Source organism: Equus przewalskii, chromosome 2 (genome assembly GCF_037783145.1).
Source record: "Equus przewalskii isolate Varuska chromosome 2, EquPr2, whole genome shotgun sequence".
Classification (NCBI taxonomy): Eukaryota; Metazoa; Chordata; class Mammalia; order Perissodactyla; family Equidae; genus Equus; species Equus przewalskii.
Window position 1 is genome coordinate 33,413,228 of NC_091832.1, and position 20,199 is coordinate 33,433,426.

At 37.7% G+C, this 20,199-nt stretch overlaps 1 protein-coding gene across 40 annotated transcripts in view; it reads left to right on the forward strand.

Annotated features, from left to right (window-relative positions):
- Positions 1-19,851, forward strand: part of HP1BP3 (heterochromatin protein 1 binding protein 3) — a 34,174-nt gene extending 14,323 nt beyond the window's left edge. For 35 of the 40 annotated variants that reach the window (XM_070600134.1, XM_070599880.1, XM_070599940.1 and 32 more), the window contains 7 exons: positions 321-401; positions 1,254-1,408; positions 9,613-9,703; positions 13,924-14,083; positions 15,943-16,054; positions 17,479-17,592; positions 18,047-19,851. In XM_070600134.1, the coding sequence (XP_070456235.1) occupies positions 321-401; positions 1,254-1,408; positions 9,613-9,703; positions 13,924-14,083; positions 15,943-16,054; positions 17,479-17,592; positions 18,047-18,341 (1,008 nt within the window). In that variant the 3' untranslated portion in view covers positions 18,342-19,851. Of the gene's footprint in view, positions 1-320; positions 402-1,253; positions 1,409-9,612; positions 9,704-13,830; positions 14,084-15,942; positions 16,055-17,478; positions 17,593-18,046 lie in introns of all 40 variants that reach the window. The other 5 variants (XR_011534713.1, XR_011534715.1, XR_011534714.1 and 2 more) reach the window with 1 other exon arrangement.
- The last annotated feature ends 348 nt before the right edge of the window (positions 19,852-20,199 follow it).

Below are 20,199 nucleotides of genomic sequence, written 5' to 3' on the forward strand. Positions count from 1 at the left end.
AAGCTTGTAGTAGACTGTCTAACCTAGTATCATAATAGCATTCTTCCCCAGTTTTTTAGGTGAGGAAATAAAACCTCAGAGGGTTCACAGGGTTGTCCAATATTGAGTAGCTGGATAGTACTATAAATAGGATTTGATCCTGAGTCTTTTGACTCATCCATTATTCTTTTTCCTCTGAAGAGTTCAGCAGCACTTTACATTAGTTCTTGTATCACCATGCTGTGTAATTTGTGTAGTCTGATATAAAGCTATTAATATGAATACCAAAATATTCCAAAATAAAAATATTGGTTACTGCAACTAAAATTAATTTACTTTAGGTAAAAGGAAAAGGTGCTTCTGGGAGTTTTATTGTGGTCCAAAAATCAAGAAAAACACCTCAGAAATCCAGAAACAGAAAGGTAAGAAGTCTGTACCACAGTTTGATTGAGCAGTGTAATACTACCACTAAAAATAGCAACGTTGAGTGTTCACTGTGTGCCGTGCACTATGCAGAGTGCAGCTTTCTGCTAAGGCCTCGAGAGGCTCTAAGTAACATGCTCAGTATCGCCCAGCTCGTACGTAGAACAGACTGCACATCCAAGCACACCAGCCCCAGAGCCCATGCTCCTAACTGTCCTGCACTGAGTGATGGGCAGCGGTGTGATTGTATCTTTGAAACAAGAAAAGGCAAACAGGGACACTTTTACCCAATATTAGACCCCAAAACTATCCCCAGAGCCAGTTTTTCTTCTCCTTTTTGTAAATACTAACACTCACCCTCCCTGAGACACATAATTTGATCTCTGGAAAGTATTTGTACGATAATAAAGCAGAAGGTCTAGTATTTCCTCTGTGTCAGACGTTGAAATGAAGAATATTCCTCTCCATCTTTGTTTTTACAACTCTAAAGATTTTTGTACTTTTTTCATAAAACTTTCACTTTCAAAAGGAACTTTTATGCAGTATGATCCTTTTCATTCTTTGTTTCTGAAGGCTAAGAATGAATTAAGACCTTTAAATAAAATCTATTATTCCTTTTTATTTTTATATATATTTTTAACTCCCTCAATCTGAAATTGTCTCAAAGAAATTGCCACATAAGTGGCACCAGTGTGATATGATTTGTTTGAATGTGGGGAAAAAGTGATAGTTTTCTGTTGGTTAGTTGATTTGGCAATCAACTAAGGAAAGCCCTTAAGTTGAATATAGGAGCATTGGAACAGAAAGCTCCATATTCTATAATGATGATAATTTTTGATATTACATTTCAGAACAGGAGCTCTGCGGTGGATCCAGAACCACAAGTAAAATTGGAGGATATCCTCCCACTGGCCTTTACTCGCCTTTGTGAACCTAAGGAAGCTTCCTACAGTCTCATCAGGAAATATGTGTCTCAGTATTACCCTAAACTTAGAGTGGACATCAGGTATGAGACTTTGGCCTGGACCTTAAAGCACAGAAGTCTGTGTTGTTCCTGCAGCCCCCTTTTTCATGAGAAAGGAGAAAGATTAAATATTCAAGAAAGATTACTTTTAGCTGGGCTAAGAATAAAAACCTTTTTACTAGATTGTATTTTTTTGTTCCATTGCGTTTTCCTTTTCATATCTCCATGTATAGTTTCTTTTTGAAACCCAAACCTGACTTTTATAAGACCCTGGTAGAGTAACTTTTCATGATGTCAGCTTCTGTAATATTCAGTGTTAAACTCTTTGTCCTCTTAGCTGCTCATTATCTTTTTAATTTTTATCTTTCCTAATTTTTTTATTATAGTAAAATGCACACAAGCATAAAATTTTCCACCTTAACCATTTTTAAGTGTACAGTGTTCATTGGTATTAAATACATTTATAATATGCTACCATCACCACCATCCCCACCATCCATCTCCAAAACTATTTTCCATCTTGTAAAACTGCAATTTCCTACCCATTAAATAAGAACTCTGCATTTCCCCTTTTTCCCCAGCCTCTGGCAACCACTATTCTACTTTCTGTCTTTGATTTTGACTACTCCAAGTACCTCATATAAGTGGCATTATACATTATTTGTCTTTTTGTGACTGGCTTATTTCACTTGGCATAATGTCCTCAAGATTCATTCATTTTGTCCCATGTGTCAGAATTTCCTTCCTTTTTAAGGCTGAATAATATTCCATTGTTTGTACATATTATATTTTGCTTATCCATTCATCTGTCAGTGGACACTTAGGTTGCTTTTGCATTTTAGTTACTGTGAGTATTACTGCTAGGAACATTGGTGTGCTAATATCTCTTTGAGACCCTGCTTTCAGTTCTTTGGAGTATATACCCAGAAGTGGAATTGCTGCATGATATGATAATTCTATTTTTAAAATTTTGAGGAACCACCATACCATTTTCCACAGTGGCTATACCATTTCACATTGCCACCAACGGTGCACAGTTATTTCTTCATATACTTGCCAATACTTGCTATTTTCTGGGTTTTTTTGATAGTAGCCATCTTAATGGGTATGAAATGGTTGGTACTCGTTTTCTATTTAGAGTTATAGCTGAGAACATAAGAGAATGTAGGCTTCTGTTACACCTCTACATAGAAATAGCATAATAACTTCAATTAAACATAGAATGAAAAATTCTACAGGGATTTTGATAGTAGTTCATTTGTAAAACTTGACACTTAAAACCATCTAGACCGATTATTTAGATTGTCACATGTGTTTGTTGTGGAGTCATGTAGACATATTTGTTTAAATTTGTAATTCACAGAGTTTGTGTTTTAGATGTGTGTTTGAGTTCTTTGTTATCATGACTTTTAGAAAATCGTGTTTAATCCAGGGTCCTTGCTGCAGAAGATTTCTGTATTGAATGCATGTTGTCTTGATATAGTTTAATACCAGTATTTACTTAGATTACTGAGGCATACAGTTAGCACTGGTGAAGTTTTCAGCCCAGAAGCCGCATTTTCAGAAAAGAACTTAGTCATCTTCAGAGTGCCCAGTTAAAGTTAATGTGAAATAGTGCTAAAGAAAAGGGAATCATAGAAGCATAAAATTGGAAATTAATATCCTGACATTTTCCTGCTTCTTAATGTCCTGCGTCTGACCCACAGATACAACCGTGGGTCAGAAATGCATTGTATGATGCGTTTAAATAGGGAAACACATTTCACTTTTGTATCTCTCTTTACTCTTTCTTTGGTGACTGGAGACCGTATCCTCCCCCAGCTTTTTTCTTTCCTTATGTTTCTGCTTACGTAAGACGGGTTGCTGATAGTTGTATAACTTTGCTCCATGTCTAGTCTTTGAGAACGTTTCCTGTCATCATCTTATGTTGAAACAAAATTTGCCTGGTACCAGATGGGTTGTCAACCCAAAGATGCTAATGAACCTGAAAACCTTTTCCTCTGACCTTATTAATGGTAACTTTTTCCTTTGAGACGCTTTTTCCATTGGCTTCTGTGAAACCGTGTTGATTTTCTCTACTTCTGACTGCAGTGGAGGCCCTGCATTTACATTTATACATTTAACATGAAAATTCAGCCATACTTAAACTTGGTCAAACAAAAGGGCAAGAAAAATATGTCTTTAAGTATGAGTTATCTATATTGGTTGTCTGTAATTTCTCCCCTCCTACTTTCTCTTAAACCTGCTTTTGTCACACTTTACCCCCAGCGTTTTACCTGAATTACTTCTTCCTATCAGTGTCACTGGTGACCTTCATGTTACAGATTTCATTGGTCAGTTTATAATCCTTAACTTGCTGGTCTCTCACTGGTGTTGGAAACAGTCAGTGACTCTCTCCTGCTTGAAACACTCTTTACTTCCTTTCCAGGACACCATACCTTCCTGATTTTTCTCCAACTTTACCCATACTTTCTTAATCCCCTAAGGATTGCTGATTTCCCATTTCGTAACTCCTTAATGTAAGAATGCCCCACGGTGGGCTGGCCTGGTGGTGCAGCAGTTAAGTGCGTGTGTTCTGCTTTGGTGGCCCAGGGTTCACCGGTTCGGATCACCGGTTCGGATCCCCAGTGCGGACATGGCACCGCTTGGCAAGCCATGCTGTGGTAGGCGTCCCACATATAAAGTGGAGAAAGATGGCCATGGATGTTAGCTCAAGGCCAGTCTTCCTCAGCAAAAAGAGGAGGATTGGCAGCCGATGTTAGCTCAGGGCTAATCTTGCTCAAAAAAAAAGAAAGAATGCCCCAGGCTTATTAGACTTTAGGCCTCTTGTCTTTTCTGTCCACATTCACTTGGTAATTCTTTCCACTTTCAAAGCTTTGAATACCACCTGTACACTACTAATTTACAGATATGTAAATCTGGCCCACACCTCCCTCCTAATTCCACATTGATGTATATAGGAGCCTATTGGACATCACCACTTGTATGGCTAACTTGACATGTCCCAAACTGAACTCTTGATCCACCACTCCCCTCTTCTGCACCTTCAAGGTCTTCTCCATCTCAGTTAATGACAACATCATCTTCCCAGTTGCTGAAACCGAAAACCTTGGGTTTGTGCTGGGCTCTTCTCTTTATCCCACAGCTACATCTAATTGCTAAGCAATTACCGTGGCTCTGTCTTTTAAAATATATCCATAAACAGACCTCTTCTCATTACCTCCACTATCACCACTTTCTTTGAAGCCGCCATCATCTCTCATCTGTATTAGAGCAGTAACCTCTTAACTGCTTCTCTCATGCTCCCTCCTCTTCAGTCTGTTCTTAACATGGCAGTGAGAGCGAGACTTTCAAAACTGTAAGTTAGATGTTACCACCGTGCTCCTCAGACCTTCCAGTGGCTTCCCAACCTCCTCATGGTTATAGCTGGAACCTTTAAATGGCCTGCAGAACATTACACTTCCATTGCATCTCTGACCTGATCTACTGCTCTTCCTCCCTCACTGGCCTCAGAGCCTTCTTGCTTGCTCTTCCCTTTGCCTGAGTGGTTTTCCCCATTAATTGGTTTTGCTCACTCCTTCACTTCCTTCAAGTTTTTACTCTTAATGTGGTCACCACAGGCCTGCCTTAACTGCCTTAATATTTTTTCAACATTTCATTTTGGAAATTTTCAAACATATACATAAATGTAGGGATTATAACCATCATACTAATGTTATTTCTAACAAAATTAGTAATTCCTTAACATTACCCAATACTCAGGCCATGTTCACATGTGCCCAATTGTCTTCAAAATGACTTTTTACAGTTGTTTTGAGTCAGTATCCAACATGGCCCACATGTTGCATTTGATTGACATGACCAACTAAATTATCTTTGCAACCTTTTTCTTCTCTCCCAGCATTCAGAATTCTGTATTTCTGCCTTTTCTTCACAGTGCTCATCACATTCTAGCATACTACATATTTTATTTGCTTTTTTTTTTTTTTTTAACAATTTTTTTTTATTTTTTCCTTTTTCTCCCCAAAGCCCCCTGGTACATAGTTGTGTATTCTTCGTTGTGGGTTCTTCTAGTTGTGGCATGTGGGATGCTGCCTCAGCTTGGTCTGATGAGCAGTGCCTTGTCCGCGCCCAGGATTCGAACTAACGAAACACTGGGCCGCCTGCAGCGGAGCGCACGAACTTAACCACTCGGCCACGGGGCCAGCCCCTGCTTTTTTTTTTTTTAAACTTCAGTTATTTTTTTTTTTTAAGATTTTTAAATTTTTTTCCTCAAAGCCCCCCAGTACATAGTTGTATATTCTTGGTTGTGGGTCCTTCTAGTTGTGGCATGTGGGACGCTGCCTCAGCGTGGTTTGATGAGCAGTGTCATGTCCGCGCCCAGGATTCGAACCAACGAAACACTGGGCTGCCTGCAGCAGAGCGTGCGAACTTAACCACTCGGCCACGGGGCCAGTCCCCCTTATTTGCTTTTTAAACAAATAACTTGTCCATTAAAATTTCAGATTTCTGAAGGCCAGGATTTTTATCTGTATTATTCACTTCTGTTTCCCCTGAGCCTAGCAGACGGTAGTTGCTCGATAAATATTAGTTGAATGAGTGAATATGGGCACTTCATGTGGCCATTCCCAAGGAGCATATGCCCTGGAGCATGTGAGATGAGACGTGAATGTCTCCTCCCATGTCCTGGAGTCTGTAGAGCACTGTGGTTAAGAGCACAGACTGTAGAACCAGTCCCCTTAGGTTTGAACCCTGATTCTGTCATTTCCAGCTTTGTGTCTCTGAATAAGTTATCTTTATGTCTCAGTTTCCTCATTGATTAACTCATAGAATTCTTAGGAGGCTTAAATCTCTTAGTACATGTTAAGCACTTAGAACAGTGCCTGGCATGTAGTAAGTACTCAGTGTTAGTATTATTAGTCACTCTCAGTTCCAACATAATTCTTATGGTGTGAGCATCACACTGTGCTAAATATGATTCTGATGTTTAAAGATGTTTTTTATATAACATGTATGTCACTATCTTAATGTGATAACTGATTTTTTGCAACCCTAGAGGAAAAAGTGGACATGTTGGGTTTACATAGAGACTTTGGGTTGGTCTCTAAGAAGGTGCCTTTAGAAACTTTTGAGGGTAATTCTGTCCAATGGCATTAGAAATCAGATTTTAAGATCTAATCCTTACATATGGTGTAACTTCTTTATACTCTCTTTGATTTTTCTCTTTCTAACCCACGCCAAAAATGAACATAAGCCAAGATTCAATTTTATGCCCTATACGTTTCTCTAAACGTATTAATTTCTTTGGAGACCCCTTAGATTCTTAATGGTTTCAACCATTAAGTAGTAATTTTGAGTCTCTTTATCTTAATTCATCTGTGCATTTCTAACAGACTGATGTAATTCTCTTATTTAGATCCCTGCTGCTCAGAACTGTTGCTGCTGTCAGTTGCAACGTGCTCTCCACCCCTTACCTTCAGCTCTCTCTGTACAGGGCTTTCGTTTTTATATTTCAGTGGAGATTGCCTTTCTCCACAGTTGAAAAACATGGCTACCAACAATCACCCATTATTCCCTGCTTTCTAATTAAACTCGTCTAATCATCTTACTTTTTAAAAAAAGTGCTGTAACAATAAACAGTCCCTCGAATTTGTATAGGGCTTTATAAACCACTTTTGTTTACATTGTTTCCCATAATTCTCAAAATAGACTTAAAAATAGATATTCCTAGCCCAGTTTTGCTGGTAAAAATCTTACCCAGGGTTACCTGGCTATTCACTGGTGAGCCAGAACTTTATTTCATCTTTCAATTATACACCTCTTACTTTTTCCACTGTTTAGCATTGTCTTATATTGGAAAGTGCAGGCATAGCATAGTGTGTAAGAATGCAGAATCTGGAGTCAGACTGCCCACATTTGTAGCCAGTTTCTTCCACTGCCTGTGACCTTGGAGAAATGATTAACGGTTGGCACCATAGCCAGTAAAAAATAGTGTGATACGGACTATAGAATTTTTCCAGAAAAGAGAGCTGTGCCTGTGAATTAGCAGAGGGGTAAAGAGATGGGGCCTGAGTAGGTCCAGAAGAATGTAGAATTTAGATGGGATGATAGACTTAGATGGGATGATAGAGTGGGGAAGGCATTCTCAAAGGAGCTGCACGAGAAAATTTCAGAGGCAGGAGTTGGCATTCTTTTTTGGGTACTAAAAGAAGCAGAAGCCTGGGTCTGACTGGTGGGACCATGTTATGGAAGGCTTTGAAGCTGGGTTGATGCATTAAGACCTGATACCTGGTTAGTTGAGTAACATAATAAAGGGGGCCTTTGTAGGTGTATTAACCTCATAGTGGAGTGCACTATGAAAATAGAAAGTAGTGCAATACCCAGAAGGCAGGGCATGGTGGCTTTGACTAAGGTTTGGCAGTGATTAGAGAGAAGAGGCCAGTCTGAGAAACTTTGAAGCAGTTGGTAAATATGGTTTTACCTGAAGATAGAAGTGAGTGAATGAGATTTCTAAAAGCCCAGGACAAGGTATATGCTAGTGTAATGGTTGGTATTGCTGAGAAAACAAAAATATTAAGGTGACCGGTTTAAGTGATCCTTATGCCTGGAGCATTTGAACCTTGGTTAAGAAGATTCTTCTCAGACCGGTTATTTAATTTGATAAAGAAAAGAGTCTGAGATTTCAGTGTTTTACTTAAGCTCTGTGATCCCCCATTGGAAATCAGCCTTTAACTTATGGAGGAACTAATAGAAAAATTGTTTGACAGTTAAGTCACTGCCTCACTTATGTTCCCAAGGCTCTGTGCACGTGCTTCAACCCTGACCCTTATCACTCTCTATTATGCATTTATCATCTCGTAAATTCCTTGAGTTTAGTGACCAGATCTATGTGTTTATTCCTCCATAGCCATAATAAATACTTAGTAAATATTTGTGGGATAAATGAGTGAGTATATGTGTGTCTGGGTCATGACATAAGTCATGTTTGTCCTGAATGGAATAGCACTGGCTTAGAAATACTTTCATTGGGAGTTTTGGAGGAGGGCAGGGCTGGGGGGAGGAGTTTCTTCATTTGGAGTGTCAGGCATGTACACGATTTGATAGTATAGTTCCTGCTCTTTAGCATCCTGTTAGAACATGAGATTCCCCTCTACTCTTCTCCTCTTCCCCAAGCATATGGATGATGGAATTAATAACTTGTGTCAACTCAGCCTGTAATGCTTAGTGGTTAGATAAGATTCAGAATTTCTTCTCCACAGAAAAATGTCGAAGCTCAGTGAAGCATCTTGAATGATAATAGTTGGGCTCTCATTGGGCTGTCTCATTGATTTTTTTCTGTCTATGTAGCAACTAGTTTCAAATGAGTTTCATGATACTCTGCTTTATTGGGTGCTATTCTAGTAATTTTTTCTTGAGAGGTGTGGCAAAACACATCACCAAAGTTTTGGCTTATGATGAGTCCTTTCTTAGACGTCCTATTGTTAGCCTGGATACATAGCTTTACATTTGACTCCATCTTGTTCTCTGTCACAGTCCCCATAAAGCTGTAATTCAGCTTGATTGGTTCTCCCTGCACTTGAGGTTCCCCAGCCACCATACAGACTACTGCCCCTTGACAGAGCAGCTCTTGCTTCAACATTTTGGTATTATGTTTTTAATGATACAGTTTCTTCTTGCATGCCATTTGGTTTTGATAACCTAGTTTTTATGTTGTTTTTTTTAACTACAGCCCTCTTAAGACAGAGGTACTATGTTAAAAACAACGTATTTTCTTTCCAAGGGAATTGTATCTTATTAGGCTGACTTTAGATACTGGTTTGCAAAAAATGACTCCATTGTTTTTGGTTAATGTGTACATACTTTTAAAAAATCCAGGAGTTTTACCTCAGAATTCCAGAGTTGGATGGGTCTTGAAAGATGCCCATTCTTTGCTTGATTACACAGTTCGGTTGCCGTTGTGGTCTGGTGATAAGTGATTGGTTTTTGGAGTGTCCTGGCAATTTGGAAATTGGTTCTGTATCATACATGGTTCTGTATGTACAGGTAATGGCTTGGCTTCTTTGCTTGAAGAAAAAAGAATGCCACTTAAGAGTGCTAACAATTTACTACTTGATTGTCCATTTTAACAAAGTACTCCATATAACAGGAGTCAGAACTTTATTTAGTTCAGGGAATAGCCCTGGATCTGTTTCTTCAGATCACTCTTGCATTGATATATTCATTGCTATTTTTTGTTTTATTTGCAGGCCTCAGCTGTTGAAGAACGCTCTGCAGAGAGCAGTAGAGAGAGGCCAGTTAGAACAAATAACTGGCAAAGGTGCTTCTGGAACATTCCAGGTTAGAGGCCAAAAAGGCTTGGTTATATAGAGAAGTGGTTTTCAAAAGTTTTCGTTTCAGGGCCTCCTTTACTCTAATGATTTATTGAGGATCCCAAGAGCTTTTGTTTATGTGGATATACCTATCAATATTTATCATAGTAGAAATTAAAACTGAGAAAACTTTAAATATTTATTAGTTCATTTAAAAATAACCCATTACACATTAACATAACATTTTTTGTGAAAACTATAGTTTCCAAAACAAATTTTAATGAGAATTTTTTAAAAATTTTAATGAGAAATTTTAACATCTAGCCTAATAGACGACAGCTCGTATCTGTTTTACTTTGGGTTAGATCTATGAAGAAGGTTCAGCTCACACAGAAATATAGTTAGAAAAGGATGGAGTGTTTTAAGATAATTTTCAAATAGTTGTGTATATTATATTCTTTGCTACTATACCAAAACTCAACAAATGATATTTTTAATAGCTTTATTGAGCTATGATTTATATACCATAAGATACACTCATTTTAAGTTAGAACTTATAATTCAATGATTTTTAGTAAATTTATAGAGTTGTACAGTCATCACAACAATCCAATTTTAAAACATTTCCATCCCCTGAAAAAAATCTTTTGTGCCCATTTGCAGTCATTCCCCATTCCCATCCCCAGCCAACCTACTAATGAACCTTCTTTCTGTATGGAGTTGCCTTTTCTACGTATTTTATATAGATAGAATCATGCAACATGTGGTCTTCTGTGTCTGACTTTTTTCACTTAGCATAGTATTTTTTTAGTTTTATCCATGTTGCAGCACGAATCAGCACTTTCATTTCTTTTTATTGCCAAATAGTATTCCATTGTATGGATCTGACACATTTTATTTATCCATTTACAAGTTGATGAACATTTGAGTTATTTCTACTTTTTAGCTATTATGATTAATATTGCTTATGAGCATTTATTCCAAATCTTTGTGCAGATAAAATGTTTTCATTTCACTTGGGTATATAACTAGGAGTGTGGACTTGCTGGACTATATGGTAAATTTGTTTTAAGAAACTGCCAAAGTGTGTGTCATTTTACATTTCCACCATCAATATATAAGGGTTCTAGTTTCTGCATATCTCTGTCAACACTTGACATTGTCTCTTTGGTTATAACCATACTGGTGGATACAAAGTGGCATCTTGTTGTGGTTTTGGTTGGTATTTCCCTGATGACTACTGATGTTGACCATCTTTTCATGTGCTTAGTGGACGTTTGTTTATCTTCTCTGGTAAAATGTCAATTCACATCCTTTGCCCATTTTTGAAATTGGGTTGTCATCTTATTGATTTATAAGAGTTACATAACTAAATACAACTTCCTCATTAGATACATGATTTGTAAATATTTTCTCCTATTCTGTGGCCTGAGCTTTCACTTAATGGTATCTTTTGAAGTGCAAAAGTGTTTAACTTTTTTGTTTGGCTGAGGAAGATTAGCCCTGAGCTAACAACTGTTGCCAGTCTTCCTCTTTTTTTTTTTTTGCTTGAGGAATATTAGCCCTGAGCTAAGATCTGTGCCAGTCTTCCTCCACTTTCTATGTGGGTTGCTGCCACAGCATGGTTGACAAGTGGTGTAGGTCCGTGCCCAGGATCTGAACCCATGAACGTGGGCCACTGAAGCAGAGCCCGCCAAACTTAACCACCATGCCACGGGGCCCGCCCCAAGTGTTTAATTTTGATGAAGTCTAGTTTATCAGTTCTTTTTAATTGCTTATGCTGTTGCTGTTACATCAAATAAATCATCACCTAACTTAAGGTCACGAAGATTTACTCGTATGTTTCCTTGCAAGAGTTTTATAGTTTTAGCTCTTAAATTTAGGTCCATGATCAATTTTGAGTTAAGTTTTGTTTTATGGTAAGAGGTAAGGGTGTAAATTTGTATTTTTGCATGTGGCTATTCAGTTCTCCTAGTACCATTTATTGAAAAGACTATCCTTTCCCCATTGATTTGCCTTGGCACCTTTATCAAAAATCAAAAAGTTGACCATAAATTTAAGGGTTTCTGGACTCTCAGTTCTGTTCATTGATCTATATGTGAATCCTTATGCCAGTACCACACTGTGTTGATGACTGTAGCTTTGTAGTGAGTTTTCAAATTGGGAAATATAAGTCTTCGGTCTCTTCATTTATTTAGATCTTAACTTCTTTTGGTAATGTTTTGTAGTTTCTAGTGTATAAGTCTTATATTTCTTTTGTTAAATTTATTCCTAGGTATTTCCATGGTATGGTGAATGGAATTTTCTTATTTTCCTTTTCAGATTGTTCATTGCTAGGCTATAGAAATAAAATTGATTTGTCTGTTGATCTTGTATCCTGTGACCTTGCTGAACTCATTTACTAGTTCTAGTAGGTTTTTTGTGGGTTTCTTAGGATCTTTTGTGGATTCCCTAGGATTTTCTACATACTGGATCATGTCATCTGCAAATAAAGAGCATTTTACTTCTTCCTTTCCAATCAGGATGTCTCCCCCCCCCCCCCCCCCGGCTTGATTCCACTAGATAGGCACTCTAATACAGCCATGAGAGCAGACATCTTTGTCTATTCAGTCTTTCTATTACTAGCTTGTTGAGAGTTTTTATTATGAATGGCTGTTGGATTTGTCAAATACTTTTTTTTAGTCTCTTGAGATGATCATGTGGTTTTTCTCCTTTATTGTGTTAATATAGTATATTACATTACTTGATTTTGTGGTAATTCCTTAAAGTTTATTTGCCATGTAGAACCTGAAACCATGTCAGTGAACAACTTCTACTCTGTTACCTTAAAATCCTTTTGGTTTGTCTTAAACTTCGAGTAGATCTTTTAATCATGTGTAAATTTGTCACATGGTCATTTGGAAGTTATGGGTTCACTGAATTATGCAGAGTTTTTAAATGTTGACACATTTTGTCAAAAACAGTAACAAAAATCACATTCATTAATATCACCCACTGATCTCATCAGAACAATATTTAAGTACTAGGGTTATCAAACTCACAATAGTAGATACAAGTTTTCTCAATTTAAATTTTCTCTTAAAAAGTTGAATTTTATCATTGACAACTAATACTGTTACTTGTTTTCCTTGAAGTGACAGGCTCACTTTATTCATTTTCAAGACAATGTCTATCAGATACCCAAGTCTGAATAACCATAGTTTGTTAGTTGTTCCATCAAATAAAAAGGATATTCCATGAAAAATGCAGCTAGTTCAGCTTCACAGCTCAATCAGTGGGGTGCTTTTCCTTGAGACCACCATCATACCTCCATGTGCAGCCAACGTACTTTATGCATTCTTCCTGTTTATCCCATATAATAAAATATGAAAAAGACGTGCACTGGTGTTGAGAGTTAATAAAATAATTTTTAATACTTCATCAAGGATATTTTTAAGTGAAACTGGCTTTTTTTTTTTTAAACCACAAGTGCATAGCAGTAAAGAATATAGTAACTAGTGGTATATTTTTGTTTCTCTGCCTTGATTTGTGATAAGGTAGCACCAGTTTTATCCATCATTGCTTTTTCACCATCAGTGCAAGTGTCACCACAGTGAAAAAGGCACATCGCATCTTAGTATTACTATGAAAATAGTTTTGACCTTGCAGGTCCTCTGCAAGGGTCTCAGGAACCCCAAGGGGTTTGTGGACCGCTCTGAAAATCACTATTGTAGACCATACCTGAGTTTGTCCTTTCACCCTTTTTGCTTGTTAGTGCTAACCTTTGTTCCCCAGCCTTTTGTCCATAAAATATGCTATGTAATTTTCTGTTGTATGATACCTTAAATATTTATCAAACTTTTCCTTTGCTGTTTGCCTACTTACTATTTTTATAACTACTTTATTTTTTAGATTCAGGAAAAAGGAAGTATTCTCAAATAAAAGTGTCTTAGTTTATTGGGGGCATAAAAAGTTAATCTGCTTATTGGGGTAGACTTGTTGGTCTCTTTGGGTTAGGTTAGCTATTGATATTTTAGGTTGGATGGAGGGGTAGATGGAAGGAGAAAATATCCATAGGAGGGCTGGGACTCCTCAGTTAGGGTGAATACCTGATGAGTGGGAAGAGAAAGTCCCTAACCTGACAATTTATTGTAAAACATATCTGTGCTAATGCAGGAACTCCGACCCACCTGGTGCAGAGGAGTCTTGTCTTGACCTGCTTTGGGAGAGTGTTGTCTTGATGCTTTTCTCTTCCTCCTTGGAAAACAGCTGAAGAAATCAGGGGAGAAACCCCTGCTTGGTGGAAGCCTGATGGAATATGCAATCTTGTCTGCCATTGCTGCCATGAATGAGCCGAAGACCTGCTCCACCACTGCTCTGAAGAAGTATGTCCTGGAGAACCACCCAGGGACCAATTCCAACTATCAAAGTAAGACTTAAGAGTTGTATGCATTTAACCAGGATTAGGGGTACCATCTTGTGAAAAATCATTACAGATGGTGTTACTAATTACAAAGCATTAACTACTGTCAGGGAAAACCAAGAGGGGGAACCACAACTTTTCAAATTTAATTTATGATTTACAGAAAGGAAAATAATCAAGCCTTCTCTTTAATTTACAATATCTGCTGAAGATCAGAATTTGATTTTACTTTGCTGTAAAGATTTTTCTGGTATTTTTATTGTAATTTAGGTAAATCTCTAGGTTTAAAATGCCTCTCAAGTTTAGTATCTTTTTGCCCACTTCTGTGTGTTTACCAAAACATCTAATTGCACCTTAAAACCAAGCCAGTGTTTTTAAATACTTACTACTTAGGTTATTTCTCATTGATTTAGGCCCTATAACAGAAAATACTTTTTTCCAGTAAAGTATATTTACCCTTCAGGTGGTGATTTGAGATCACAAACCTTGCCTTGGCAGCATTATCATATATGGATTAGTGAGACTGTATTTTCTCAGTGAACTACTAGAATAGTCACAGTGGTGTAGGGTGAGGAATATGGAAATGAAGTAACTAACAGAAAATGCAAACTAGAATATATTGTTTTAAATAAAAAGGTGATTTTGAAGTCTTAATGTTGATTTTTTTTTTTTTTTGGAGGAAGGTTAGCCCTGCGCTAACATCCATGCCCATCCTCCTCTACTTTATATGTGGGATGCCTACCATAGCATGGCATGCCAAGCAGTGCCATGTCCGCACCCGGGATCCAAACTGGTGAACCCTGGGCCACCAAAGCAGAACATGCGCACTTAACCGCTGCGCCACCCGGCTGGCCCCAATATTGACTTTTAATATATGTAAGATGTATTTTTTTAACATTATGAAGGAATACTTTCTGATTGTTTTTTAATCTTTCCTTACTTAAGATACATTCTGTGTTGGGGCTGGCCTTGTGGCATAGTGGTTAAATTCGTGCCCTCCCTCCGCTTCAGTGGCCCAGGGTTTGTAGGTTCAGATCCTGGGCTTGGACCTAGCACCTCTCATCAAGCCATGCTATGTAGTGGCATCCCACATAAAATAGAGGAAGATTGGCACAGAAGATTGTCAGCTCAGCGACAATCTTCCTCAAGCAAAAAGAGGAAGATTGGCAACAGACGTTAGGTCAGGGCCAATCTTCCTCACAGACACAACAGGGTACTGTGTTAATTGTGCATGTTGACCCTTATAGACTATTTTATGATTTTCTCTTTTGGCCAAGTGTTCTAAGAACATGAATTTCATTATTAACTTTGTCAGTTGCAGTAATATTGCAGCTATATTTTGGATATTGAATCACCATAAAATATATTTTTGATGTGTCTCTTTATGAAAGACGAGAATTGGTGAGACCTTTTGGAGCCATGATATCATTCTGTTACTGTTTGCTGATTCATGAGAAATTAGTTCTGTTTATCTTTATACATACTCTCCTAGATGATTGGTACTCAATAGATGTTTGGATGGATGGAAATAAGGACAGATTTAGTCTTAAGTCAGGTATTAGCCATTTTTGTGCAACTTGTAAGGCAAGTCACTAACCACTCTGGGTTCCTATTTCCCTTTCTGTAAAATGAGGAATTTGACCCAATGGTCTCTGAAGTCTGTTGCCATTATATTTCAACTCTTGCCAAATTATGGACACTTAATGAATGTTTAGTGAATTAGTTAATCCCTTTGGCCACGAAAGTTTCACTTAGCACATGTCAATTACTGTATGTGATAGGACATTAAATTGATGTATAACTGTGGTTGAGAGAGTCATCAAATTTAAATAACTAAATTTCTTAATTCCTGAATTTTTGTTCAGTGCATTTGCTGAAGAAAACCTTGCAGAAATGCGAAAAGAATGGGTGGATGGAACAGATCTCTGGTAAAGGATTCAGTGGCACCTTCCAGCTCTGTTTTCCCTATTACCCCAGGTAAGTACCTAGCCCATAATATGAAGTACTGTATGTTTAAAATACTATTCTAGGTTACAGGCTTGGATTAACTTATTTTATCCTTATTACTATTACACTGAACTGTATGTATTTGAAAATAAAGACTACTTAAGGCAGTATTGTTGTAGAGCAAAAGGTTTTGATGTAAGAACAGGGAAATTTTGGCTATCCTTCTGAAGCTTGTTGTTAGCCAGCACTTCCTAAAATCAAGACTTCTTTGAGATCCTTGGCCAGTAATTTGAGGTTCATTCGTTTTTTATTAAATAAATGATAATGACAAGAAGATAATTAGAGGATTATATATATGTTTTAATTGTCCAGCACTGATCAGGGAGAATATTCCAAGAATCCTAATCTGCCTTCTTCATACTGTAGAGACAGGGAGATTTATTTGAAAACCTATCTCTTAGACATCACCTTATTTATTCATTGAACCAAAGAATCCATTGAGCCCCTTCTTTGAGCCGAGCATTGTTCCCTGTACCCTGCTATAGCCTCCTTGTACTTTCATTTCTAGTGAAGCGCCATGACATGTACTACTAAACCCAATTTTAGCAGGAGTACAATGTGTCCTTTTTATATTGTTCTTTGTGCACAAACAAATGTTATTTGGCTGAATGCATATTATTTGAATTTTTCAAACATTAAACTTTAGGAGCCAGCCCCATGGCATAGTGGTTAAGTTCAGCACACTTCACTTCAGTGGCCCGGGTTTGTGGGTTCAGATCCCTGTCACAGACCTACACCACTTGTCAGCCATGCTGTGGTGGCAACCCACATAGAAAGTGGAGGAAGATTGACACAGATGTTAGCTCAGGGCTAATCTTCCTCAGCAAAAAAATAAATAATAGATTTAATTCTTAAAGTTATACACAAAAAATGTTACAATGCAAGGACTTATTAATCAACAGGATCAAGATTTCTCCCATTAAGGGCAAAGAAAAATTAGCAGATCCTTGCTGAATTTCTCTAAAACTTTGAAGAGATTTGGGCTTTATAATACTATGAGGTCTTTTGCCAGTATCATCAGGGCAAAAAATGTATACTGCTATGCAGACTGTTCACTGCCTTACAGACTGTTCCCTGCTGGTATATTCAGTGGCCAATGCAGTGCTGGACACGCAGCAGGAGCTTAAATAATTGTTCACTAAATAAATGAGTAAGAATTAATTTTGTTAACTGGAGGGAGGCAGGGAACGAGGTATGGTCTGGGGTAGATTTGTCACAGCGTTGTATGTGTGTTCAAAATAGGTTAAATTGTATCCTGATATTTGTAACCTAACTTGACATTTTGGAGGAGGGTAGGAGGAAGTGAGTGATGTCCAGGGAAGAAAATTTAGGTTCTCATTCTTTTCCTTGTTCTGTATAGGACTTCTCTTTTACCTGATTTTTTTTCCCCACAGCCCAGGAGTTCTATTTCCAAAGAAAGAGCCAGATGATTCTAAAGATGAGGATGAAGATGAAGATGACTCATCAGAAGAAGACTCTGAGGATGAAGAGCCACCGCCTAAGAGAAGGTGTGGATGTGTGAGCCCTTCTGTCTTAGAGCTGAAATGGCACCTAGGGGAGGCTGTGAGCACTCCAGCCACTCAGGATGCTTCTCAAGCACTCTGTAACATTTGAACTTGTCTTCTCCTTGAGAATTCAGGGACTGAAGCACTGTGAGTAGGTAATTTACTCTTTGGTCAAACCTGTATACATATCAGTAATTTTGGATATTCAAAGAAAAATAATTCCCTGTTTTCCTAGGAAAAACATCATGGGATTATGTGTAGACTTCCATGAATTGGTTGAATTTTTATACAATTTTACTTAAGCCTCTAGTTTCTAAAAAAATAATAAATCACATTCCTCTTCTTAACACAGGTGACTTATACCTATGCTCTATTTTTTTGGCAAAATATCTGGTCATCCTGGCAAAGTGAATCTCTCAAGTACTAAGTGACAGCCTTTGCTTTTTGCTTCTCACAGGTTGCAGAAGAAAACCCCAGCCAAGTCATCAGGGAGGACTGCGCCAGTGAAGCAGAGAGGGTCCAAGCCTGCACCTAAAGTCCCAGCTGCCCAGCGGGGGAAAGCTAGGCCCCTACCCAAGAAAGCCCCTCCTAAGGCCAAAACTCCCACCAAGAAAGCCAGACCCTCACCCTCTATCATCAAGAAACCTAGTGGTAGCTCTTCAAAGAAACCTGCGGCCAGTGTGAGAAAGGAAGTGAAATTGCCTGGCAAGGGCAAATCCACCATGAAGAAATCTTTCAAAGCAAAAAAGTAAATTTTATAGGAAAAAGGGTATCATGATGAAATTCAAAATCTTATTTTCTAAGGTCAGTTTGCATTTGTTTTAGTTTTGATGCTTTGAAAATTACATTTTTTTCCTCCTCTGTGAACATTGTGGGGAGGGAATATAAATAAACCAATTTAGGCATTTGTTAGCTTTAGGTGCTGTTCTTGGTGCCTGCCCCTTCCCGCAGTCATTTTAATTTCTGTGATGATTCTGGACTTTCCTGCACTGTGTAATCTATACTTGTCCTTTTTTCTCCCTCCACCCCAACCTTCTTTCTTTTTTTATGGTCAACTTTGGCTTTTTTTTTTGGTTTGTTTTTTTTCCCTTCCAGTTTTGTCTAAATAGTTGCAAAGATTTTTATGTTTGCAGAAAGCATCAAGAACAGGATGCTGGTCAGGTGCTGGAAGTACAAGGAGGCAGTATAGCACTGACTGAATTGCAAAGCCTCCTGCCTGGAGACTTCAGTTATAGCTGTAATAATTCATCTTATTTATAAAATCACTCCACTAACCCTTTCTCTCCAACTATAAATACCGAGATGACTTAGCTTTGGGAATAAGCCAAAAACATTATGCTCTCATTAGATTCTGAAGATGCACGACTCCTTTGGGCCGCTTTTCGTATTGATCAATTTCCAGGTGTTTTTTGCTGGCCCAGGGCATTGGATTCCCTTAACAGCAAGCACAAGTTCTCTCCACCACTTGGTTTTTGACTGAAGGAGAAATAGAGAAATATATTAAATTTGTGGTTTCTGGTGTCACCTGTGTTACCGAAAGTAAAAACATATGAAATCTTCTTGATCAAATGTTTAAATATATTTTTTAATATTTGGAGCATGAATTGTCACTTCCTGTATGCCTTTTTTATAAGGAAATGTTGGAGAGTTAAATCATTGCTAATGTAGAAATGTTAAGTGGAAAAACATACAATTTGCTAAAATAAACTAGATTCCAGATTCATCTCTGGGTTTTTTTCCCCTCCTTTCTTTCCACAGCACTTTTGATATCAAACAAGTGGCTTCCTTTTTGAGATATTTAAAAAAAGAAAAGAAAAAAAGCAAATGAAGCCCAACTACCTAACCCTTTCTTATTTGTATTTGTTTTAGTATTGTGAGGTTGTGTTAAATAGTAGTAGCTTTCTACTTGAGAAATACTGGTTTCTGGTTATCATTTATCCTCCCTGTGGCACTTGACATTTTAATTGTCTTAAACCTTTTGGTGTACATCCTCTGGCCCCTTAAGTGCTGCCAGAAGCAGAAGATATCTGTCTCATTCATTCCACTTGCACTGTCTCCTGGGATCTTGTCTGCAGCCCGACGTGTGGCTGGGAAATGGACTCGAGAAGATTGGCTTCAATTAGATCCATAATCATGTGTGATCCCATCATGAGTTCATTGGAATTTGTGTTGCATGTAAGGCAATCTTTCCTGTTGTAAATCTTCCTTTTTTTATGTACATATATTTTGAAAAATATGAATAAACATGAAATTTTAAAAGCTGCTGAACTGTAGCTTATATTTAAGAGTTTCTAGTATATCCTTAGAAGTAAGGTGTTGCCCTCATTTCGAGTCTTTTCTACTCCTTGCAGTAGCCTCCCTCCCTCCATGTTAAATACAAGCTTCAGTTTGTTTGCTTTTGAATAATATAGATGGTAAATGATGTTTCTAGATATACTGAACCTGATTATTTAATCAATAGATTTAAAGAAAATCATTTTGTATTTTTATTAAGGCCCTTGTTTTCCAGATCATAGATTCTAGTTTTTCATGTTTAATATTTAGATATGTCCTTGGACTGCAAAACAAATTCAGCACTGCAGAAGGGTGGATTAACCCTAGAGACCTAAT